This window comes from Plasmodium relictum (assembly GCF_900005765.1).
Source record: "Plasmodium relictum strain SGS1 genome assembly, chromosome: 12".
Lineage (NCBI taxonomy): Eukaryota > Apicomplexa > Aconoidasida > Haemosporida > Plasmodiidae > Plasmodium > Plasmodium relictum.
Genome location: NC_041690.1, coordinates 1,956,012 through 1,981,263, shown reverse-complemented (window position 1 = coordinate 1,981,263; position 25,252 = coordinate 1,956,012). Strand labels below are relative to the sequence as shown.

Genomic DNA, 25,252 nt, shown 5'->3' with positions numbered 1-25,252 from the left:
TTTTGTAGATAAGAAATATTTTAATATGCTATTACTTTTTATGATTAAAAAAGAAAAAAATATTTTAGAGTATTTAAGAAATTTCTTAATTTATATAATAATTTAAAAGTTTATTTAACTGAAAAAGGAAACAAAATGAAAATATTACAAAAAAAAAAAAAAAATAGAAGTAAATTAGTTATTAAAAATGGCAAAGAAATCATAATAATACACAGTTATTTTTAAAAAAACAAATATACATAATATAATGTAAACCTATGTTTTATTAAAGTAAGAGCACGATTAATAAGTTTACATTATCTTGTTCTAAAAAAAAATGCCACTTTTTAGTTAAACTTTATTTTTATTAATTAATTATCCCTTTGTTTTTTATTTAATCAAGTCATCATTTATTCTAATTGGCATTTTTTTTGTTATCTATAAGTTTTTTCTTTTTAAATTTTAAAAGAAACTTTTTTTTTTAATTAATTAAAAAATTAGGGGAAAAAAAAAGGAAAATTAATATTTTTTATAAATATTAAATTTTTAAATTAATTTCATTTTGTCTATTTTCTAAAAAAAAAAAAATCAAATAATTTATATCTCTTTAATTTTTATTCGATGAATATATTTTATTTTTTTATTTTTTTTTATATAACAAAGAAAAAAAAAAAAAAATTATTGAAATTAACTAATATTAATCAAAAATCCTTTTATTTAATTAAATACGATTTATTGTTGAAGTTATAACTTTAAAAAAAAAAAATAATAAAGTAAAATAAAATAAGAGTTTTATCAAAAAATAGAAGAATATACTTAAGGAAATTTTTATAGGAATAACAAAAAGCTATTATAGAAGTAAATGCAATGTAAAATAAACCTTTTTTAAAAATGAATAATTTATTTTAATTATTATATTTAAATAAAAATTTCAATTTTTAAATAGTAATAATAAAAAAAAAAAATTATTAAAATAAATATTAAGATATCATAAAAATTTATATAGAAATGTAAATAAATTTTGCATGATAATCAAGGTAATATTTTACATGTACAAATAAACATAATTTTTTTTTGTAATTCATATTTAAGTGGAATATTTTTTAAAATTACTAGAGGTTAAATTCTAAAAAAAAAAGAAAAGAAAAAAATTCTAAATGAATAAGAATTCAATGATGTTTGAAAATGGTGATGGTAATGATAACAAAAAAAGGAAAATATATGAAGACACATCAGATTATGAACATAATAGAAAATTTTCCAATTATTTAAACCCATTTAATAATAATAATAATCAAATAAATAATTACAGTAATCTTTATTTAAATGAAAATTCATGTAATATATATATACAAAATAAAACTGCCACTAATTTTTTAAACACAAATAATAATAACAATATACAGTTTAATAAAAATTTATTGATTAATAGCATTGATGTGATTTTGAATTTTATCAATTACAACAATTTAAATGATTCAGTAAAACCTGAAACACTTCACGAAAATCTCTTGAATTTACGCTTTCATATTCTTAGTTTGAATGACGATAAATTTAATCAAAAAAAAATAACTGAATATTTTTCAAAAATGTAGTATATTTTAGTTATATAAATTTTTTTTCATTGTGATATATATAGTTATATAGACATTTTGAAAAAGAAAAAAAAAAATATTTGTTATCAATATGCGTACAATTATTTATGGAAAACTTTTAACTGTATTATTTAAAATTTTTATCTAAAATATGTTAATATAAATTTAGCTTGGTAATTATATAAACTTTAATTGTTTGATCTAATGAAGCTAAAGCACAAAGACCTAATTTTTGTTTATTCCAATCAAATGAAATTATTGGTTGTGTAGATATATTTAAATCATTTAATTTATTTAATTCTCCAACAATTCCTCTTTTACATCCTTTTGCTTCATCAAAAACATGATTTTTCTCTGGGTATATATATTTATACAAAATTAACTAAAAAAATAATTAGAAATAATAATTCTAAAATGTAGTATTATTATTTTTAGAAATTTTTTTTTTTCATCTTTGAAAAACTTTATAAAATTATTTATTAAATTTTGTAAATTTACACATTTTTTTAAAAGAAAAATTTAAATATATATATTTAAAATAATCCCCAAAGATATTTTCAAAATAGCTTAAAAGTTTTATTATTTTTAATTACATAATAATTATTATTTTAATATATTATCATATCTACTATATTATTATTATATATTTTGTTTATCTTTTTTTTTTAACATTTCCATCACCCCCTAGTGAAGCAAAAATGTCACGATTTTGAGGTAAAAATGGAGTACCCCAGCAAGTTCCTGTTAAAATGAAATTAAAATTTTTAAAATTATTTATTTTTTATATTTGTTTTATTAATACATTTTTTTAATTATTATTATTTTTTATGAATACTTTTTTTTTTAATATTTTTTTTTAAATAACATAAACTATTTTCCCAATAATATAAACTCTTTTTTATTAGTATGATATTTTTTTTAAATGATTAATCATTTATTTTCATTCTGTTAAAATATTAGAACCTGAAATTATTTTATCTTTTCTGTAAGAATATCCAGTATCTTCACTATATACATCTAAATTAAAAAGGTAAATATTTCCTTCTAAAGTTGAACAAATCATCTTGTTTTTCTTTGCTTCTTTTCTATCATAACTAATAGAACAAACACCATTGTTAACATTAACCTTAAAAAGGTAAAATTATAATAATTATATTTTTACAAAATAAATTTTATAACTAAATAAAATTATACAATAATTATAATACTTGAAAAAAAAATTGCGCAAATTTCAACTTAAAAATATCAATTATATATTAAATATAGTTTATATATATACATAAATTTCTTATTTCTTTTTTTAATAAATACCTCATGTTCAAGAGCCATCATTTTTAAATCAAAAAATTTAATATCACCATTGTCATATCCAGCACAAATATTCATATTTTCTTCTTCTATTCCACAATATGAGTTTTCTTCTATATAGTTATTTCCTAGAATAGAAAAAGTAAAATAAAATAGAAAGAAAGAAAATTATTTTAATATAAAAAAAAAACTAAAAGGAATATATATACATATATATATATTTTAAAACCTGTTGCAACACACCAACAATCAGGAATATACGCTGAATTTTTTGGAGGTTCTAAACTTACCACCTTAGTGTAAAATTAAAAAAAAAAAAATTGTTAAATTAAAAATATATAGTAAGATTACAAAAATAAAAATATTACAAAAAAAATTATATATAAAAAATATAGTATAATTGACTTCATTTTATGTTTGTTTGTTTTTTTTTTTTTTTTTACATCTTGATATGTTCTTATGTCAAAAATTTTCACTGAACCATCTCTACTTGCAGTTACAATAATATTATTATTTTTATAGCTTTTGCAATCTATTTTATTTATTAACTTATTATGTTTTTTTATTTTATAATATTCTTTAGACATATTATTAATATCATAAAGAAGTATACTCCCATCAAAAGAACCTAAAATTTTATTAAGACAATTTAAAATAATATTTTTTGATTTAAAAAAAAGGAAAAAAAAAAAAAAAAAGAGACAAAGAAATAAAGAAATAGAAAACAAATATATTTTTAAAATTAACCACAGGCAATGGTATAATTCCCAGTATAAGAATAAAAAGGAGTAATTGTTTTTATTCCTTTATTTGTTTTGTTGCTAGAATCACACGTGAATTTTCCTTTATTTAAATTATAAATGTTTATATAACCTTTTTTATCTAATAGTTCACCAACAGCTAATATTTTAGATTTATCATCTATCCATTTCACTTCATAAATAGTATTATCAACAGAATAATTTATATGCTCAATTATTTGAGGCTTATTTTGTATATTCATTACTTTTAGCAATAAAATAAATCAAGTAAAATAAATAATTTATATTTTTATAATAAGCAATTTTGTTTTTTTAAAATAGAAAAGTTAATATAAATATCTTAAAAAAATATTTTTTCGTTAAAAAAACTTTATTTTTTATTTTTATCGTAACTTTAAAGTTTGGTAGAATGTGTATCTATAAATAAGTATCTTTTTTTTTTTTCTATCCTATATAAAATTAAAAAAATATAGACAAAAATAATACATATATATTTCTAAATTTATTTAAAATAAAAAAAAAAAAGATTGCAAGTCTTCTATATATTATTTTTAGAACAACTTCACATATATATATGTTTTTATTTATTTATGTTAATTTCATATATTTTAATATATAAAAAAAATTGTAAATTATTAGAATTTATGCACTTATTAGATTATTTAAATAACTTTTAATGAAGATAAATTTATTCATATATATATATATATATATATATTTTTAAAAGAAAAAAAACATAACATATATTACTAAAAAAAAAAGATAATATAGAATAAAATAAATTATTTTTAAGAAGAATGCAAGTAATAGATGCTTTTACATATTTCAATTTTTTTTTTTTTCTAGGATCTTTTAATCAGTAGGAAAACAAAAAATTATATTTGATATATGAATAAATAGCTTCATATTCTTTTTTGATTTTAATAATTTTTTTTATATTATAAAAAAAAAAAATAATTTTGCACATTTATACTTTATATCAACTTAAAATAGTGTATTTAAGATAATAAAAAAATCATGAATGTTTTTCTTAATAACAATTGTTTGATTCTAAAATTGAAAAAATATAAATACTTTTTTTTTTATTTTAATAAATGTAAACTAATATTACCCTTTTAAAAGTTTTATTATAATTTTACTTGTCTTTTAAGTTTTTTTCCTTTTAATTTTGTATAAAGAACAAAATATCTTTTATATATGTTTAAAAAATTTAGGTTAAATTCCATTTATAAATTTAATATACTGAATAAACTTAATGTAGACTATATTTAAGAATAACTTTTGAAATTTCAAATGATGAAATAATTTTCTATCCATCAAAATATGTTTAATTTTAAAAGTAACCATCACGAATTTTCGCCAACATATTTAATAAATGAATATCAAATATTTTAATAGAAACTACTATAAAGGTAGTACATAAAATTATATATAAATATTTTTAGCAAATTCTTCATATCAAAATTTTTTAATTTAATTTCACACATCCTCTAAATTATTCATTCATATTTTTTGAAATGAATTTATATAAAAAAAATTTTAATATGAATCTTTTTTTTTTTGAAACGATTGATATTTAAAAAGAAAAAATTATAAGTAATCTCCAATTTTTTTCTAAATTTTATACTTTTTTTTTTTTTTTAATATAATTATTTATATATTAAATAGATGACTAAACAAAATCATCTATATTAATTTATAACTTATATTTGATCAAGTTAATAAAATTTGTTAACAATTTTAAATTAATATATTGTATCCTTAAGAAATTACTAATATAAAAATATAAATTATTTTGAAGGTTCTTTTTCCTTTAAATTTATTGTGTAAATACATAAAATATTTGTTATTTTTTTTTTAAATAAAGTACTAAAAATAATTATTAAAGAATATTTTATTTTTAAACTGAAGAATATGATTATAACATTTATTTTCCTTTAAATTATATATTTATGTATTTTATACATTATTTATTTTTCCTTTTTTTATTTTTAGCTAATGTGTATAAAATAACTCTATATTTTTAAAATTTTTAGTAATATATATATTTAAATTTTTCTTTTTATTGTATTAATTTTTTTTTAGTATTATGGTTGTAAATAAAATTATTTAAAAAAAAAAAAAAAATAAATTTTTTTGTTATGGCTCGTATGAAAGTTTTAAATGTAGCTGAGAAACCTTCTGTTGCTTCGTCCATAGCAGAAATATTAAGTAAAGGAAATCAACATAAAAAAAAAAGTTATAGTAAATATAATCCAGTTTTTACATTTGAATATAAAATAAAGAATGACATTTGGTTTATGAACGTAACATCGGTTACTGGCCATTTAACAGAACAGAAGTTTGAAGATAAATACAAAAACTGGAGTAATACTGATCCTCAGGAATTATTCGATGCAAAAATAATAACATATGTTGAAAATGACAAGAAAGCTATTGAAAATAATTTGAAAAAATATTCGAAGGATTGCCATATGTTAGTGTTATGGTTAGATTGTGATAGAGAAGGAGAACATATTTGTTTTGAAGTTATAAACACTTGTTATAAAACTAATAAAAAGTTAAAAATAAAAAGAGCACAATTTTCTGCTGTTACTGAAAAAGATATTATTTATGCTATAAATAATTTAAAAGAACCAAATAGAAATTTAGCTTATAGTGTAGATGTAAGAAGAGAAATAGACTTAAGAATGGGTTCGATCTTTACGAGATTTATGACTATTAGATATATAGAATTAGTAAGAAATGAAACAAATATTATTAGTTATGGGCCATGTCAATTTCCTACTTTAGGTTTTGTAGTTAATAGGTATTTAGATATAAAAAATTTTAAAAATGAATATTTTTGGTATATTAAAATGCAATATTTATATGATGAAGATGATAATAACAATATCACACATAAAAAAAAAAAAAGTAAAAAAAAAGAAAAAAATATGAATAATTCTAATATTATAGATTTTACATGGTCTAGAATAAAATTATTTGATCATTTATATGTTGTTCTTATATATGAAAAGCTATTAAAAAATCCTTTATGTAGAATCACCAATATTTATGAAAAAGAAACAAAAAAGCATCGCCCTTTTCCTCTAAATACTTTACAAATGACTAAACTAGTTTCAAAATTTTTTCATATTTCTTCAAAAGAATGCATGAATATAGCAGAAAAATTATACAATAAGGGATATATTAGTTATCCAAGAACAGAAACAAATTATTTTAATGACAATATGGATTTACTAAAAATAGTTAATGAATTAAGTAAAAACAACCTTTTTGGATGGTATGCTAGTAAATTAACTCAAGATAATAATTTTAAAGAACCTAGAAAAGGAAAATTAAATGATAAAGCACATCCTCCTATACACCCGGTTAAGAATATGAATAGATCAGATAAAATAGATGAGAAAGAATGGATACTATATGAATTTATTTGTAGGTATTTTTTAGCTGTTTGCAGTGATAATGCGATCGGATTTAATAGTAAGGTTATTGCAAGAATTGGAGAAGAGCAATTTTTTTGCAAAGGACTAAAAATAATAAAGAAAAATTATCTAGAAATTTATATATATGAGAAATGGAATGACAAAATTATACCTACATTTCATGTTAATGATGAATTTTTTCCATATAGTTTGTTAATAGAAGAAGGTATAACTCAGCCACCGAATTTGTTATCAGAATCAAATTTATTATCATTAATGGACAAATTCAAAATAGGAACAGATGCAACAATGCATGAACATATAGAAAATATTCAGAAGAGAAATTATGTAACTAAAAATTCGAAATCTCTTTTTATACCAACTAATTTAGGTATTGCATTAATTTTGTCTTATAAAAAATTTAAAGATATAGGAGTAGATTTAACAGAACCCTCCTTAAGAGCTAAAATGGAAAAGGATATGTCATTAGTTGCCTCTGGCACAAAGGAGAAAAATGAAATTATAAGAAATTATATTGATATAATGAAATACATATATCAAGAAATATATAACAGAATAGAATTATTAGATAAAAGTATACACTATTATTTAAAGAATGCAGAAATTATTTATTGATTCTTTGTAAAAATATTTTCATATAAATAAATCGGCTATTTTTAATTCTCTAATATGGAATTTTATCCCAAAAAAAAAAAATTTTGTATTTTTTAAATAATATGAATTCAGAATTAATGATATATTGTCTTTAAATTTTAAAAAAATTTTAAAAATATTTTTCACTTTTTTTTTAAAACTTTTTTTGAATTTTTTTTAAAATTGTTTCTTTTATTAATATGTTGAAAAAAGTTATTTTTTCTTTTTCAAATATTTAAGTTACATCCTTATGAAGTATTTTAACATTATACTATCTGGAATGTTATGTAACCGCTATCATTTACTATTTGTTTTAATTGTATTATATATTTCCTAAATATATTTTTCTATTTTTTTCTTTTTAAATTTCAAATTTTTATTAAAAACAAAAATGCAAGTATTTTTAAATAATGAAACTAAAAAATAATGCATTTAAACGTTTGTATTATGTGTTTAAGCAATAACTATAATTCTCATATTTAATTATTGTTGCAAGTTTAAATAATTTTATCGCTTTTTTATATATTTAAAATCTAAATTCCACTTAAATTTATATAGATATATACTTTGAGTATTAAAATTATATATATATATATATATATATATATATAGATCTTTATTTTATTTTTCTTCCTTTGAATTTAAAGTAAAATATTGAAATACAGGAAATATTATTTTGAAATTATAAAATTCTATTTAATAAATTAAAATTTTGTACTTACGAATTCATTAGAAAGTATTAACATATAATGTTCTGTTTTTGCTATATTTTGTGTATTTATTGGGTATAGCATGGAAATGGATAAGTTGAAATTAAAAAGAAAAATAGTACACATTAATGTAAAAAAAATTCATTCTCATATATATTATGAGAATGTGATAATATGAAATTATTAGATTTTTAAGTGAAAATCTTAAAAAATTAAAGGTTATTAATTATACCAAAAAGTAAATTATGTTAGAATAACTTTGTATTTAAAGAGTAACATGCATCATTCTTCTATATAATATTCTATAGATAAAAAATACTACCAAAAAAAATTAATGTAGTAGAAATTAAGTTTAAGATAAAAATAATTCTATAAACTATGTAAATTTTTTTTAAAGAATTAAAGATAAAGAAATAAGAAAATTTAAGCAATTATGTTATTAAAAAAAAAAAAAATTTTATACGTATATATAAAACTTTTAAGGAATATTGCACGTATTCAATTTAAGTATTTATTTAAATATATGTTATTACTCTTTTTTTTTTTAAATATATTTAAGTCTATTAAAACTATAGTAATAATAAGTCATATGCTCATATATATATTTAAATAAAAAATGAAATAAAAAAATAAAAAAAATATATTTTCATTTTATTTTATTTATTTATTTTACTTATTTTACTTTTTTTTTTCTTTTGTTTATTACCTTGAACATATGTAATATTTAATTATGTTCAATTTACAATTGGGAACAAGTCATAAATATAAGTAGTCCATATACCTGAAAATAAGCCAACAAACATAGCTATAACCATAAAAGTAGAAATTGTTTCAATATCTTTTGGTTTTTTGGCTTTTTTTAATTCTTGAACAAAAACTAAAAATGGAACGGTGTTAAACCAACCATTTGTAAAAGCAAAAAGGGCCATACACAAACATTGTTGAGCAGTGTTAGAAAAAAAAGAGTTATCAACTGCAGCATTTAAAATAAACCAAGGTACAAATATAACACGAAGAATATTAGCTATTAATAATTTATTTAATGAAAAAGTAAAAAATTTCATATATTTCATGTGAGATAGGTTAGGTGGATATCTACTAATAAAATCAAATACTTGAAACATTCCAACTATAATAGTAACATTATTATCAGAAATGTCATGGCTTTCTTGCCATTTTTTATGACCAACTCCCGGAAATAATTGTAAAGTTAGCCAATTTACAAAGAAAATAGTTATAATAGCTTTATAGCTATCTTTGAATAATTCCATATATGATAAACTTCTTTCAGAGATACTGTCATCATCTTTTTTTACTTTTATTTTTGTTAATTCTAAATTAAAAACACAAAGTATAATTGCAAGGATTAAACATATTTCACAAATAAAATATAAATATAATAACTTTTCTCTATTTATTCCATATTTTTTTTCTGTTGATACAAACTGATCAAGCAGTAAATTTATCACAAAAATAAAGACTCCTGATATACCTATTCCTGCCGACATGTACCCACCCATGTTTTCTTTCATAGTTGATCCAATGTTAAAAGCAATCGTTTGTGCTAACCCTGCCATTATTCCTATGATTATAAAAGTAATCAAACAATATATACTAAATTGGGATTCACTTAAAAATTGGTGTGATATTTGAAAACCAGCTGATAATATAGCTAATGCTCCTAAAAAATATGGCAAGAACTTTTTGGGTATATCAATGAACAGTGCTACTATAGAAGAACATACTAAACCTGTCATTTGAAAAGCATTATATTTTAAATTAATATTTAATCCCAAGGCTGTGTTCCATACATTTAATGAACTCAGACCAATTAATATGAAGGTTAATATATTCAAATAATGCTTTTTTTTATTAGTAGCTTTTAGCTCTTTTCTATGATCATCCATATATACTTCTTTCATTTCAATATCGCTACTAACTTTTGATAAGTCCCTGTTTACACTCATTTTGAATTAATAAAAAAACTTTTGCAAAATAAGTTTTTACTGTTTTATTATTTTAAAAGAAATTTTTTAATTTTTTATTTAAAAAATTTTAATATAAAGTTCTCAAAGATTATAAAAAAAAAAAAAAATTTGAAATAAGGAACAGCATTTAAGAAAATTTCTTATTTTCAAGAAATCTTTAAGTATTTTTAAATTACAAAAACGTTATAATGTAAAAAGTATTATGAATATAATTTTTATGATACAATTTTGTTTTATTTTATTTTTTTTTTTTTTATGTTACTTTCTATAATATATTTTTTTTATAAAACAATATTTCTATATACAATAATATAATTATACTTTTATATAATAATGTGAAATTCAGAAAAAAAAAAAATTGAGCTTCTTAGAACTTTATTTTTATTTCTATATATTCAACAAAAAATATATATACCTTAGAATTTTAAAGATAGATGCAAATACATTACAAATTTTACAAAATTGTTTTAAAAAAAATTAAACATATATATATATATAATTTAATTAATTTTATATAATTATATATAAATGAATATATATATATACAGTCTGATACAATTTTTTTTTTAATAAATTTGATAAAATCTTAAACCGTTGTTTTATATACACATCGTAATTTTAATAAATATTTTATTTTAATAAAATGTTTTTTTTTTTATGAATCTTTCAAATAAAATATTTTAAAAGGAACTTGGTTTAATACAAGTGTATAATTTATATTTATTTATTTTCTGTTAATTCATGATTTTTTTTTTTTTTTTTTTTTTAATGAAAAAACACGAATGTCATAGGGTAAAAAACTAAAAATTTCAGATGAACAAATTGTTTAAAAAAAAAAAAAGGTATATTACATAAATATACACATATTAATATAGCTATTTATGAAAAGAGCAAAATAAAATTGTATAAAATATTTTATTGATAATATAATATTAAAGAAATTTTTATAAATTTCCTAAAAAATAATAATATATTTTATTATTATTAATTTTTTCATTTATTTTATTTTTTTTTTTTTATTCCATATAGCAAAAAATATAAAATGAAAATATGGAAAGGCCATATAATTTTAAATCAATTTGCATCATTTTTTAACATTAGAAAAGACCTATAAATTTATACATATATAAAAAGAAATTTTAAAAATATAAATAATAAAAAAAGTAATACTTTTTTAATATAAATATTATACCTCGATGTAAAGTATTACATAAATGAGGTATATGACTATGTTTACGAATACCTAAGAGAAAAAAAAAAAATTAAATAAATAAATAATAAAGTAATAACATTATTATTCATCATTATTATCTATAATAATAATGGCAAAATTAGTAAATTAAAAAATTATGAAATGTATGTATTTTTATTTTTAAAAAAGTATTCTAACTATTAAAGGTAAAATAAGAGTTGAAACAAGAGGTATAAAAATTCCAATAAAAGGATATAAAAAAATATATACAAATGGAATAAGACAAATAAATAATACTGATATAAAAAAAAATGATATTCCAATTACTGTACATACACCAAATATTATTTCTTCCTTGTAAATTATGTATACTTTATCCTATTTATTTTTTATTTATTTATTAGAAAAATAATAATATAAAGTTAAATTTTATTTTAAAATATTTATGTCTAGATTTTCTTTTTTGTATTACTTTTATTAATGGGTACAGTACGGGGAAAAAAAAAAAAAATAAAGAGAAAAATAAAAAAAATACCTAAAAAGAAAAATAATAAATATATATATATTTTTTTTTTAAAAGGAAAAAAATTATTATTCTCATACTTTACAATTAACAAAAAAATATACTATTATTCTTTATATAATCGATTTTTTATTATATAAAAAAGTCTTACTGGTAAAGATGTCACAAAAACTAAAAGTAAAAATAATAAGAATGGAAATAAAATTATTAAAGTATTTAAAATAGAAAGAACAAATAAAATCCTATAATTTTCAAAAAATACTTTGTAATTGTTTAACAAACGATCAATATTTTTTTTATTTAAAACTTTCTATAAAAATATAAATCAAAAAGTGTTAATAAATTTATAAAATATATATAAGAATAAAAGATTGTTTATTATAATTTTAAATACTATAAATTAAAAAAAATGAAATAAAATGAAATGATTTTTTTAAAGTGTCATAAAATTATAATATTTTATTATGAGAACTGAAAAATAAATTGAAAATAAAAATATATTCACATAGATGAATAATCAATCGAAATTCTTAACTTCTATTTTTTTTTTTTCACGTTTAATGTAATCAAATATAAATTCTTTCAAATTATATGTATTTGTCTTTATATATGATTCCACTTTATTTATATAAATTTTTTCTTGAGAATTTATCAGTGCACAAGGAAAATATGTATCATTAATAGCTTTATTTTCCGTAATGTTTTTCATCTTTATTACCAATAAGTAAAATATAAATTAAATAAAAATGCTATAAAATGAAGATACTTCTATACAAAAAAAAAAAAAAAAAAAAGCATTTTGAATTACATATATATAATTCTTTTATTAATAGTTTTTTCTACTGAAAAAAAAAAAATAAGTTGAAACAAAATAAAAAAGTTTAACTATGTAAAAAGTAAAAACGAAAAATTATTTATACGTTTCAAAATTTTAAAGTGAACACTTGAATTGTTTAAAATTTGCATTTTTCATATTATTACAATTAAATTTTAATTAAGATTTAAAGGAAAAAAATAAAGTAAAAAATTTATGAATTAAATAATATTTATGAATATTTTTTTTTTTTTTTTTTTTTTTGTTGTAATTAATAATAGAATTGTTGTCTTCGAAGAAAAGTGAAATTGATTTTATGTTTTTAAGTTTTTTTTAAACATACATATATTTATTCATTTAAAATATATATATAACTTAATTTTTTAATTTAATATTTGTTTAAAAATTCATTAATAATGAAATTTATGTATTAAAATAATACTTCTGTCACATTAAGAATATCTCATTATTTCATATATTTTACATCTTTTTTTTTTTTTAATGGATAAATAATATTTTTTATAAACTATTAAAATTTTTTTATAACTTATATGTATATGTATATATGTTCTTTTTTCTTTTTATTTTATAAATAAGAATGATGAAAGAAGAAAGTAATTTAGGGTTGAAGGATAATAACTTGGAAAAGGAAACAGATGGAAATAAAAAAAAAATAAAAGATAAGAGAAAAAAAAAAGTAGAAAACTTTGGATTAAATGACATTATATATTGTAAAGAAAATTTCAAAGTTTTAAAAAAGTTTTTTATCTTTGTGTTATTAATTATATTATCTCCTGTAATTTTAATAATATTATATAATTACTTTTTCAAGATTTTCTTTAATATATCAAAAAATGATTCATTGTTATATAGTCTTTATTGTACGGCTGCTTATATTTTATTTTTAACCTTATTATATGCTTATTTAGCTTTTAAAGAAGACAACAATATTAAACACAATGATATCAAAACAAAAGAAGAAAAAAAAGTAAAATAAGAAACAAGTTATAATTTTTACATGTTGGAATTAAACATAATTTGATTAATTTCATAATATACTTCATAATATAAAAACATTTATTATTCATATTTTCTTTTATTTAATGTTATCAAAATAGAAGACTTTACAATATTTTTATATATGTTCTATATATATTAAACACTCTCCTGTTTATATGTGATTTAATATAATTTTTTTATATAATAAAATAAGAATAATAAAAATAGTAAAATATATTATATAAAAAAAAATACCTTTTAATTTTTTTTTATGATCTTCATTTAAATATTAACTAATCAATAGAAAAAAAATATATATATGCTAAAAGAAAATCAAAATTATGAATTGCTTTTTTTATATCACAATTTTCTTAACATAAAAATTGAACAAAAAAAAAAACAATATTTTTAGAAATAATTATTTTTTTTTATAATCTTCTATTTCTTAATACTTTTTTCTGCGTAATTCTTTGAAATATTGATATTTCATTTTATATAATCTTTGTTTTTTTATTTTTTATTAAAAATATTGAAGATATATGGTATTAAATAAATAGATATATCCAATGTAAATTAAAACATGAGAAACAAGAAAATTTCTATACATATGATTAAAGAATTATTTATAAAAAGAAATTAAAAATATGTAATTTAAGCATTGTTATATCTGTATATATGTTAAATAAAAAAAAGAAAAGGAAAAAAGCAGGTGAAAGAGAAAAAAAAAAAAGAAAAAAAAATAAGTGAAAATTAAAAGGTGAAAAAAAAAAAGTAAATGAAAGAAATAAAAAGGATAAAAAGATGATGAAAATATAAAAAAAAAATGCAATGTATGATGATAATTTTTTTTTTTTTATAAAATGGAACTATAATTACTCTACTTCATAAGGTGTATTGTAATATAGTATTAAGCCTTTTTTAATAATGAACATATATATATATATATATATATATACTTATATTTTATTATTAGTTAACTTCTTTTCATTCTATCACTTAAATTTCAATGCCTATTTTTCCTTTTCTATTTTTTCTTTTTTTTTTGTTTACAAACATGTAAAAATTAGTAACATAAAAGTGCATAGAACAGAAACAATACCTTTACTAAATAATGTTCAGGAATAAAAAATAAAAATAATTTCTTTTTTTAATCATTGTGATTAAAAACTTGTAAACCCGTTGTTTCTACCCACGCATCTTTAAAAACATTTTCATCGTATGCAAAATTTAATCTAGGAGATGGGCCATGTCTGTATCCAATAGCTAATCCATTTAAAATGGATTTTGCTATATCTAGTTTAGATGCATTAGGATGTTTATATATACTTCCTGAAAATAAGCATATTCTACATGTATTCATTCTCACATGCTTTATCTCTTCTCTTTTTACTAATCCATTATAATCACATAATGCTGTCATTAAATTCTCTGCTGTTTCTTGAACTGCATCTAAAAATTCTTCTACTGAATTGCAATTTTTTCCTTTGGGTCCAACTACATAAACCATTCCCATATTTTTCTCTTTTTTATAAGGGAAATTTTTTTTAAAAGTCACAATAAAAACTGATCCAGTTGTGTAATCATTTCCCTTCTTTAAACAATTTCGAATTCTACATAATGCTAATTTTACATCAGGATATTTTTTGTCTACATTTTCATATAAAACAGATTTCACTTCTTCATCTGTCTTTTCTCCATTTTCTTTTACTGCTTTATTTAACAATTCCTTCAAGAAAAAAAAAAAAAGATACTCATGTACATGCATATTTAAATATATAAATAATAAAATATTATTAGGAACATAAGGTATTTGAATATAAAATATTTATAACTCATATATATATATATATATATATATATATATATATATATATATATATATATATATATATATATATATATATATATATATATATGCATGCATATGAATATAATTTTCTTTTTATTACTTTGAATAAGGATTCATATTTATCAACAGATTGATTATGAGAAGATAAAAGTTCGGAAAAGGCTCCATTAATACCATCTCCGCCAACATACAAATTATTATCACCAGCATTTAATGAACAAATATATTCAGTTGGATTTTCGTCATAAATAGGAGTGAAAGTATCTGTTTTGTCATGAAAACTTACATAACCTGGTGATATTCTTGATCCTTTGAAATCAGGATGCTTCTCCATATATATTTTTAAACCTGGTGTATAAGAATAATTAGAATTAAAGTAGCTATACGACGTTTCAATTTTTACTACAACAGCAGCATTTTTTGATTGTAAAGAAGATTGTAACTGCACACACAAAGGTAAAGCATCTCCTAATCCACTTAAAATGATATATCTTGTCCCACCAGCTAACAGTTCTCTCGCTGTTCTTTCTAAAAACCTTCTTGTCCTTTTTACTGATATAAGCAAAACTTTTGAATTCGGGAATTCATTTTCATCATTGTTATTTTGTTTCTGGTTATATTTTTTGTCATTTTCCATTTTTAACATTAACAATATATATATATATGTATATATATATATATATATACTTTTTTTAAATAATTATTTTTTCTATATAATATATATATATATATACTTGTAAGTGTTTATATATATGTATTTAAAAATTATTCCTTTTTAAAATGTATTATTAAATAAATTTTTAATCTTAAATTTTTGTTCGTTTATAAATAAATCTTCTTTTTAATAATTATTTTTTTTTTTCAAATGCTTATGTAAATGCTATTTAAATGTGATAAATATATTATGTATTTTTTACATTAAATAAATAGATATATGTGTATTTGTATTTTAAAAAAAAAATATATTTTAAATATATGTTTATATTTAATTTTTAGTTCATCCTTACTTTTTCTTCTCTTATTCTTTTTTTTTTCTTTTTTTCTCTTTTTTTTTTTTTTTTAACAAATAACTATATAAAATAAATGTAATTTTTTAAATTGTATTTTTATCACTTTATTGATGTTTTTTTTTTTTTTTATTTTTAGATATTTTTTTTTTATATGTTATATATCGTATATGTATATATGCAATCATATGAATATATATTTTTTTTTTAACTTTTTTTTTTATTACATGCTCCTTTTTATATTTTCATTCATTACCAAATTCATTCTTAAATTTTTTCTAATTTTTCCTTTCATTTTTTTTTTTTTTGTTTTTCTGCTTTACTTTTTCTTTATTAAGTATTAGATATGTTTAATTTAATAATTTTAAGTAATTCTTTTTTTTTTTTTAATTTCAAAAAATTGTAACTTTTTTTTCCTTTTTATAAATGTATGTACATTGAATGTATTATTAAATTTGAAAAATACAATACTGAAATCTCATGTGCAAACATTTTTTTTCATATACTTTTTATGAGGTAAAATAAAAAAAAACTATGAATAAAAAAAAATAAAAGTAAAATAAAAGTTAATTGTTTTTTTTCTTTTTTTCGTTTCTCTACATACATTGATTTATTTCTTTTAATTTTGAACTTTTTTTTTCAATAGAAAAATTAACATGATATATATTTTAAATTATTTTCTTATCTACTTAAATATAACACAAAATGTATGATATATATATTTAATTAATAAAAAGATTTACAACTAGTATTTTTACAAAATAAGTATATTTTATATATATAAGGGCAACACAAATATGAAAAGAGGAAAATTATTTTTTAAAAGTTGCTTTTCAATTTTTTAGAATATCTCTTTTTATACTTAACTATATTTTTAATATCAAATAGAGATACCTTTAAAAAAGAACAACAAAAAAAAAATTGAATAGAAATAAAAATAGATATAAGAAAATAAAACAGTGAAAATTAATTAACATATACTTTATATTCTTTTTTATATTTATATAAAATTAAAAAAATAATAATGTTAATCCACCTTAAAATATGATTCTTTCTCTTTTATTATTAATTTATTTTACAAGCTATTAAATTTTTTTCAGAAATTCATTAAAATTATAAATATGTTTGCTCATATACTTTAATTCTTTATTTTAGTATTTTTTAAACATCTTTTCTTGAAATCATAAATTAGTATTTCAATTATACTCGTATATAAATCTAATATTTTTTTTTTCTATAAATATTAATATTTAAAAACGTATAGATATTGCTTTTCAGTAAATAAATTAAAATAATACATACGGATTATTTTTTTTTTTTCAGTGAAATGTAACTTTTCAAAATTAAAAATGTCTATTACAAAAAATAGTGGATATTTAAAGATACTTTAATCATAATTTTTTTTTTTGTAGCATATGTTTTTTTAAAATAAATTAATTTAAAGAATTGAATTCATTTGTATTAAAAATATTAGCTTTTTTAAATATTTAAAAAAAGTTCTATTTTTATATTATCAAAAAAAAATATATTCTTATTTATTAAAAAAATGATATAAAGATTCAGTAAAATTTTCTTAAAATTATATATATGAGATTATTATTTATTGTTATTAAATGGATTTTTATTTCCTATATAGATTGTATAAGTTTAAAATTTAATTATATTTAAGAAAAAATATAAAATATTATTTTTTAATTTTAACTAAAAGGGGGAAATAAATATTTAGAATAAAAAGAAGAAATTTGTAGTAGTAAATAGTATTTTTTTTTTTTTTGTGTAAATACACCTTTTTTTTTTATATTATTTCTTGTATAATATTTGTATGTCATGTAATAGTCTAGAAATTATAATTTCTTCTTTTGGTTTTTTTTTGTCTTTATTTTATTTTTTTATATTGTTATAATAGAAAATATTATTTTATTATTCCTTTGTTGTTATGCAATATTGTAGTACTATTTTTATTTTTCTCTTTTTATTTAAAATTTTTTTTTCAAAATGAAAAAAAATTTTTTTTTTATTTGTATAATTTTTACAACTAATGTTTTAGGTAAGTTACAAATATTATATGCGCTAGAACCATTTTGAACTATTTTTACACAATTATGTTATCAAAAAGAATTTTACATAATATTTATATTAAAATTTTTTAACATTTCGTTATAAAAAAAAAAAAAAACATATAAATTTATAATAAAATATATATATATATATATATATATATATGAATTAAAATATAAAATAATTTTTCTTTTAAAGAAAATGTAAGGAATTTAGATATAAATAAAAATGCGCTTGAAGAAGAAATCAAAGAATACATGCAAAGTTTTCTTTTCTTAAAAAATTCACAAAAAGTACAGTTGTATTAAAATTTCATAAAAATAATTAAAAAACTTCAGAATTAACCTATTGTAATTTTGAAGCTTTAGGAAAATTTTATATTAAATTTTTTTAATATATATAAAAAAAATTCTTTTGCATATATTCATTTTACAGTATTGTGAAAGGAATAATTTAATCTTAGCACAAAATACTGTAAGAATATTTTTGTTATTCTCATTATGTTATAAAAAAAAAATTATATATGATAGCATATATTTAATAACGCTAAATAAAAAAAAATTTATAGGATAAATTATTTAATTTAAGTAAAGTATTAGATATATGTGAATCAAAAAAAAATTGTGATTTTATTTCTTACTCTCCAAAAAGGAAATTAAGAAATTCTATTTTTTATGAAAATGATAAACCACTAAAAAATACAGGAGCAAATTGGGTTTGCTCAGGTTTTTTATAAAAAAAAAAGAAAATAAATGTAAATTAAAACTTTAAATAGTATTCACAGCTTATTAAATATACACAATTTTACTTCAGTAATTTATTTTACTATTTATTTCTTTTTTTTTTTTTTATTATTATATGCTTGATTTTATTTCTTTATAAGGAGAAAGTTGGATCTTTACTCGACCAAGAAAATACTGGGTATTTAAAATTTGCTCTTCGTAAAAGTTACTATTCCTAAATACTATATAAATTTATTACAATTTTTTTTTTTCAAAATTATGTATATTTTTTATATATAGATTACTGCTATCAAAAATAATCATATAAAAGGTTTGATATAAATTCTTAGAGAAACAATTCTTACATTTAAATTAGTCTTTTTTAATTATTTTTTTTTTTTTCTCTTATAGAGCAAATGAAAAACTACAGTATTATTCAGTTAAATAAGACAGGGGTATACCTCATTTAAAATAAAAAAAGAAAAAGAAAAATTTGCATATACATATAAAATATTTTTTTCATTTTTTATTAGGAATGCGATGAACAAAACGTTTTAATTAAAATTACTAAATTTATTACACCAAAAGAAGTAGCAGAAGAGTAAACAAAAAAAAAAAAAGAAAAAAAATTTTAAATATAAAATAAATAAAAATATGTTGAATTTATTAAATATATTTTATGTTAAATTTGTCTTAAACTTCTCAACATAGATGCAATAAAATTTATAATTGTAAATTCATCATTTTAGTAATATATTAAAAATAAAATTAAAAAAAAATAAAATTTCTTTAATGAACTTATATAAAAAAGTATTATTTTATTTTTTATTTAACATAAAAGAACTATAATAGAAAGTTAGGAAATAAAAGCAAACTTAATGAAGTAGCCATCCTTTGTTCTCGTAAAAATATATTTTTAGTTCTTATACTATTTCTTATAATTATGATATATATGCTTTTCTATTATTAATATAATTTAATTTTTTAATAATCTTATTCAATTCTAAGAAATTTTTTTTATTCCATTTGTATACTAGAACCTCCTGTAAATAGAATAAATAAGTTAGGTTTTTTAATCGCTGGTAAAATTTAAAAAAAACAACGTATACATACATTTAATTGCATGTTTATATATATATATATATATAATTTTCTCGTTTAGGAAAGTATATAGAAGATTCTTCAACTCAAAAAAAAGAAAAAAAAAGGAAAAAAAAAATAGTAATTTTTTAAGAATTGAAAAAACATTTTTTTAATGCATAATATTGTATAACTTCGTATCCTTTATATGATATATTATGTTTGCTTTTTTCTTTTTTAAAGATAGTAAAAACATCTGTAGGTGGATCAATTACATCTGATGGTAACATTTTATATTTTTTTTTCTTTAAAAGATAAATTTATATATTTTTATTATTTCTTATATATATTTATATTAGATCATTATTATAATTATAACAAAGGAGATATTGTTCATGCGGAAAAAATAGAATAATTGAAACATTGTTACCTTTATATATATATATATATAATGATGTTACATATTCTTATACACTTTTCACTTTTTTTGAATAATTAAAAAACATAAAATATTTTGAAAATTGTTTTGTTTGTTAATTTGTAAACCTTACATTTACAATTAATGCTTGAATATATTTTTATAGAACATATAATGTTATTTAAATAATTCATTAAAAATAAAATATTAACATATAAAATTAGGAATGCTATATCATTAAATTAGTATTTAGTTTGTTAAAATAATCTATTATTTGAAATTTATATGAATAATAATTAAAATATTATGAGACAATTCTAGTTTATTAATATATAAATATATTTTTATGGAAATCAAAAAAAAAGGATTTGCTTCTAGTAAATTTTTATTATAAAATATATATATATATATAGCACTTTAATAAAAGATATGAAATTTCTTAATTAACATACTGCTAAGTTAAAAAAGCATTCAAAGTAAAATCATAATTTTTTTTTTTTATCTTATTAATAAAACATATATTAAAAAAAAAAAGATTAAACAAAAAAATATGGTAGTCAAAAATTATATAATCTATAATTTTGAAGAAATAAAGTAGCTTAACAACAAATATATAGAAATGTTACCTTGCCAAGATGTTTTAAATATATACTTTCCCTTTTGATATAATTTAATTATGTTAATATATATAAATTTTACAATTAGTTGTAATTTTTCCTTTTTATAATATTTTATAATTTAAAAAGTAATGGTTATTAACTCTAATAAAAATATTTAATCTATTTTTGCAATATTTCAATCTATTAAAAAAGGGAAAAGTGAAAATAACTTCATATAAATAAAAAAAAAAAAATAATAAAAAAAAATTATTCGTTTTTTGTATAAAAAAATTACATAATTACTAAACAAATCTATTGAAATAAGAAATATATATGTTTTTTTCTTTTATATTGAATTTTGAATAAAATTAGTGCATTAACAAATAATTTTAAAGACTTAACCTTTGTTTTTTTGAAAGAATATTAAAAAAAATTAGTACTTCAAACAGTTTTTTTTTTTCATTTTTGTATATGTTTTGATTTTTATTATAAAAAAAATTTTTTTTTTTAAATATAACTTTGAACAAATTTTGTTTTGTTAATTAAAATTATATAATTTTTAAAAGTTAAAATATAAATATTTTTATTTAATAATATTTCTATTTTTCATTTTTTTAATGCAAAAATTAAGTACACAATTATGTAATGTATATATATATAGTATTTATATAAAATTTTATATTTTTTTCTTAGAATTAAAAATTTGTTTGAAATCTTTAACATAAATGGGTATATAATTAATGAGAAATTTAATGAAAAAAATTATAAATGAAAGTATAATAAAAACATTATATAATATAATACTTTTTTTAAAGATTTATGTTTTGATATTCATTGCAAAACTAGAAATATTTTTTGAATATATAAATTTAAGAAATTACCGTTTCATAACATAAATAAAAATCATTTCAAATTAAAAAAAAAAGGAAAAGAAATGAATTATTTGTATATGCATATGGATATTTTTCTTTATATTATTAGAAAGCAATGTAAATATACAAGATATATATGTATTTATAATATATTTTTATGAAAATAATTATATTAATATAAATATTTAAGTTTAATATATCATAAATCGAGTAATATTTTGTTTTTACAATATATTTAATTTTTTTTTTTTTTTTTTTTTTTGGTATATATATATATATATACATATATATTTATTTATTTTACTTTATATAATTATTATTTAATTTTATATTAGCATTATTATTTTTCTCTCCATACTATTATTTGATTTGTTATAATTTTTTTTTAAATAAAATAGATGTAACGTATAGATAAAAAGTATTAACTAATTGCATATGCTTTTAATATATATATATATATAGAAAAGTTTTTATAATTTATATAAACTACAATAAAGAAATTAAAAAATTAATATTTTTTTTTCTTTGTTTTTTGTTTATTTCTATTATATATAAGAATTTGAAAATTACCGCATTCTTTTATGTACTTGTATATTATTACTAATTTAAGGAAAGACAAAAAGAAAAAAAAAAAAGAGAAGAAAAAAAGGAATAAATAAAATAAAAATTATATATAATGAAAAACCAATTTTTAGTTGATACTATTTATAATCATGATTATTTGAAAAATATTCTTGGTTTATTAAAAAGTATAAGGAAGAATAATAAATTAGAATATATAGAAGAATTATGTGAGCAAAATGAAATAGAAGAAAATGATGAAATATTTCAAGTATTTTTAAATGAGTTAAATCACATATGTAAATGTTGTAACGATAAAGAAATAGAAAAAAAAAACGATGATACTACTCTTTATGAAGACTTGAAAGATATGAATAGTTCTTTTTCTAATAATTCTGAAGAGATAAATGATTTTGAAATAGAATCTAACATTTCAACACATGAAAAAAATAAAGTCACAAGGATATATGTAGATGGTATATTTGATTTATCACATTCTGGTCATTTTAATGCTATGAGGCAAGCAAAAAAGTTAGGAGATATTGTAGTGGTAGGAATCAATTCAGATGATGATGCTTTGAAATCAAAAGGAGTCATGCCAATTTATACACAAGAAGAAAGAGGTGCATTGATAGGAGGATGCAAGTGGGTTGATGAAGTTATTATAGGAACAAAATATAATGTAAATATGGAATTGTTAGAAAAATATAATTGCGATTATGCTGCTCACGGAAGTGATTTAGTATGTGATCGTAACGGGAAATGTTGCTATGAAGAAGTAAAAAAAAATAATAAATTAAAAATTTTTGAAAGAAGTTATGGGATATCAAGTACTACTATAATTAACCATTTATTACAAGCAGTTAATAGTAATAAAACTACATGTAGTGATACAAATAATACTTTATTAAACGAAATTAAAGATAAAAACAATGTTAATGATTCTAATACAATATCCACATGTAATATTAATAATACTAGTGACCATAATTATAAAAATACGAATTCTGCGAATAAAGAAAAAAATAATCTTAATAAAAAAAATTCAGATTCAATTAACATAGAAGAAAAAAATAATAATATGGAAGAGGAAGATACTAAAATAAGATCTTGTGAAAATATATTAAGTCCAAAACATATTTTAAATAGAAATAGATGTTACTTAACTACATCTTTATTATATCAATTTATAGATAATAACGAAAAAAAAAAGAGAAACAAAGTAGTTTACGTAGATGGATCTTTTGATATTTTTCATATTGGGCATTTAAAAATTCTAGAAAATGCTAAAAAATTAGGAGATTTTTTATTAGTAGGAATGCATGATGACGATGTTGTTAGAAAAATGAAAGGAAAATACTTTCCAGTAGTTTCTTTACTAGAAAGAACTCTAAATGTGTTGTCTATGAGAGTTGTTGATGACGTAGTTATAGGTGCTCCTTGGGTAATTACAGAAAGTTTTATAAAACGTTTTCATATTGATGTGGTTGTTAGGGGAACTATTGTTGATTATATTTATTCTAATAATGAAATTGATCCATATGCTGTACCAAAAAAACTAAATATATACAAGGAATTATCATCACAATCAGTAAGAATAGAAAGAAATAAATAAAACATATATTTCTGTATTGTTAATAGAAAAAAAAATATATGAAGTGAAAATAAATATATAAGCACATAAATATATATGTATTAAATATATTTTTATAATTTTTTTATTTTTAGAGTATCACAACTTTTGAAATTATTGAAAGAATTAAAAAAAACAAAAAATATTTAATGAATAACATGTATAAAAGGTATAATTATTGCATGTATTACTTCACTATATGTATTTTATAATTAAATATATTTATATATATCTGTAATTTTATAAATTTTTTTACTTATTTATAATTTTTTTATTTTATTTTCCTGTTTAGGAGTAAAAAAGAAGAAAATATATGGAAAGTTAGTAACTCATATGTTTTAACATAATAAAAGTATTTTTTTTTTTTTTTTTGAAAATGATTTCTAGAAATAATGTAAATTGATTCAGCTATTATTTTTAGGTACACACATATTATATGTATATGATGTGTGCAAAAGTAAAAAATCTTAGACTTTTTATTTTTATATTTGTTTTTAATAAT

General features: G+C 17.5%; 9 protein-coding genes across 9 annotated transcripts; 5 read left to right on the top strand and 4 right to left on the bottom strand.

Moving 5' to 3' along the window:
• Positions 1-1,151: 1,151 nt before the first annotated feature.
• Positions 1,152-1,574, top strand: PRELSG_1251000 (conserved Plasmodium protein, unknown function; the record flags this gene model as incomplete). Its single annotated transcript, XM_028678320.1, has 1 exon — positions 1,152-1,574. One exon carries the CDS (start codon positions 1,152-1,154, stop codon positions 1,572-1,574), a length of 423 nt encoding a protein of 140 aa, XP_028534622.1.
• Positions 1,575-1,728: 154 nt separating this feature from the next.
• Positions 1,729-3,885, bottom strand: PRELSG_1250900 (G-beta repeat protein, putative; the record flags this gene model as incomplete). The annotated part of the gene is made up of 7 exons (XM_028678319.1): positions 1,729-1,956; positions 2,245-2,315; positions 2,538-2,700; positions 2,886-3,010; positions 3,112-3,175; positions 3,326-3,510; positions 3,630-3,885. The coding sequence occupies 7 exons, from the start codon at positions 3,883-3,885 to the stop codon at positions 1,729-1,731; spliced, it is 1,092 nt and encodes a 363-aa protein (XP_028534621.1).
• A 1,899-nt stretch (positions 3,886-5,784) lies between these two features.
• Positions 5,785-7,707, top strand: TOP3 (DNA topoisomerase 3, putative; the record flags this gene model as incomplete). Its single annotated transcript, XM_028678318.1, has 1 exon — positions 5,785-7,707. The coding sequence occupies one exon, from the start codon at positions 5,785-5,787 to the stop codon at positions 7,705-7,707; it is 1,923 nt and encodes a 640-aa protein (XP_028534620.1).
• Positions 7,708-9,169: 1,462 nt separating this feature from the next.
• Positions 9,170-10,402, bottom strand: NT1 (nucleoside transporter 1, putative; the record flags this gene model as incomplete). Its single annotated transcript, XM_028678317.1, has 1 exon — positions 9,170-10,402. The coding sequence occupies one exon, from the start codon at positions 10,400-10,402 to the stop codon at positions 9,170-9,172; it is 1,233 nt and encodes a 410-aa protein (XP_028534619.1).
• Positions 10,403-11,507: 1,105 nt separating this feature from the next.
• Positions 11,508-12,847, bottom strand: PRELSG_1250600 (conserved Plasmodium membrane protein, unknown function; the record flags this gene model as incomplete). Its single annotated transcript, XM_028678316.1, has 6 exons — positions 11,508-11,531; positions 11,616-11,666; positions 11,814-11,993; positions 12,088-12,150; positions 12,290-12,448; positions 12,674-12,847. The coding sequence occupies 6 exons, from the start codon at positions 12,845-12,847 to the stop codon at positions 11,508-11,510; spliced, it is 651 nt and encodes a 216-aa protein (XP_028534618.1).
• Positions 12,848-13,553: 706 nt separating this feature from the next.
• Positions 13,554-13,949, top strand: PRELSG_1250500 (conserved Plasmodium protein, unknown function; the record flags this gene model as incomplete). Its single annotated transcript, XM_028678315.1, has 1 exon — positions 13,554-13,949. The coding sequence occupies one exon, from the start codon at positions 13,554-13,556 to the stop codon at positions 13,947-13,949; it is 396 nt and encodes a 131-aa protein (XP_028534617.1).
• A 1,149-nt stretch (positions 13,950-15,098) lies between these two features.
• Positions 15,099-16,437, bottom strand: ALBA4 (DNA/RNA-binding protein Alba 4, putative; the record flags this gene model as incomplete). The annotated part of the gene is made up of 2 exons (XM_028678314.1): positions 15,099-15,677; positions 15,901-16,437. 2 exons carry the CDS (start codon positions 16,435-16,437, stop codon positions 15,099-15,101), a joined length of 1,116 nt encoding a protein of 371 aa, XP_028534616.1.
• Positions 16,438-18,802: 2,365 nt separating this feature from the next.
• PRELSG_1250300 (conserved Plasmodium protein, unknown function) lies at positions 18,803-21,082 on the top strand (the record flags this gene model as incomplete). Its single annotated transcript, XM_028678313.1, has 14 exons — positions 18,803-18,854; positions 19,064-19,158; positions 19,301-19,339; positions 19,434-19,590; positions 19,749-19,786; positions 19,888-19,918; positions 19,999-20,042; positions 20,121-20,188; positions 20,299-20,335; positions 20,429-20,489; positions 20,625-20,669; positions 20,750-20,808; positions 20,911-20,950; positions 21,027-21,082. The coding sequence occupies 14 exons, from the start codon at positions 18,803-18,805 to the stop codon at positions 21,080-21,082; spliced, it is 822 nt and encodes a 273-aa protein (XP_028534615.1).
• A 2,150-nt stretch (positions 21,083-23,232) lies between these two features.
• On the top strand, positions 23,233-25,097 carry ECT (ethanolamine-phosphate cytidylyltransferase, putative; the record flags this gene model as incomplete). Its single annotated transcript, XM_028678312.1, has 3 exons — positions 23,233-24,708; positions 24,846-24,919; positions 25,043-25,097. 3 exons carry the CDS (start codon positions 23,233-23,235, stop codon positions 25,095-25,097), a joined length of 1,605 nt encoding a protein of 534 aa, XP_028534614.1.
• Between the last annotated feature and the right edge of the window lie 155 nt (positions 25,098-25,252).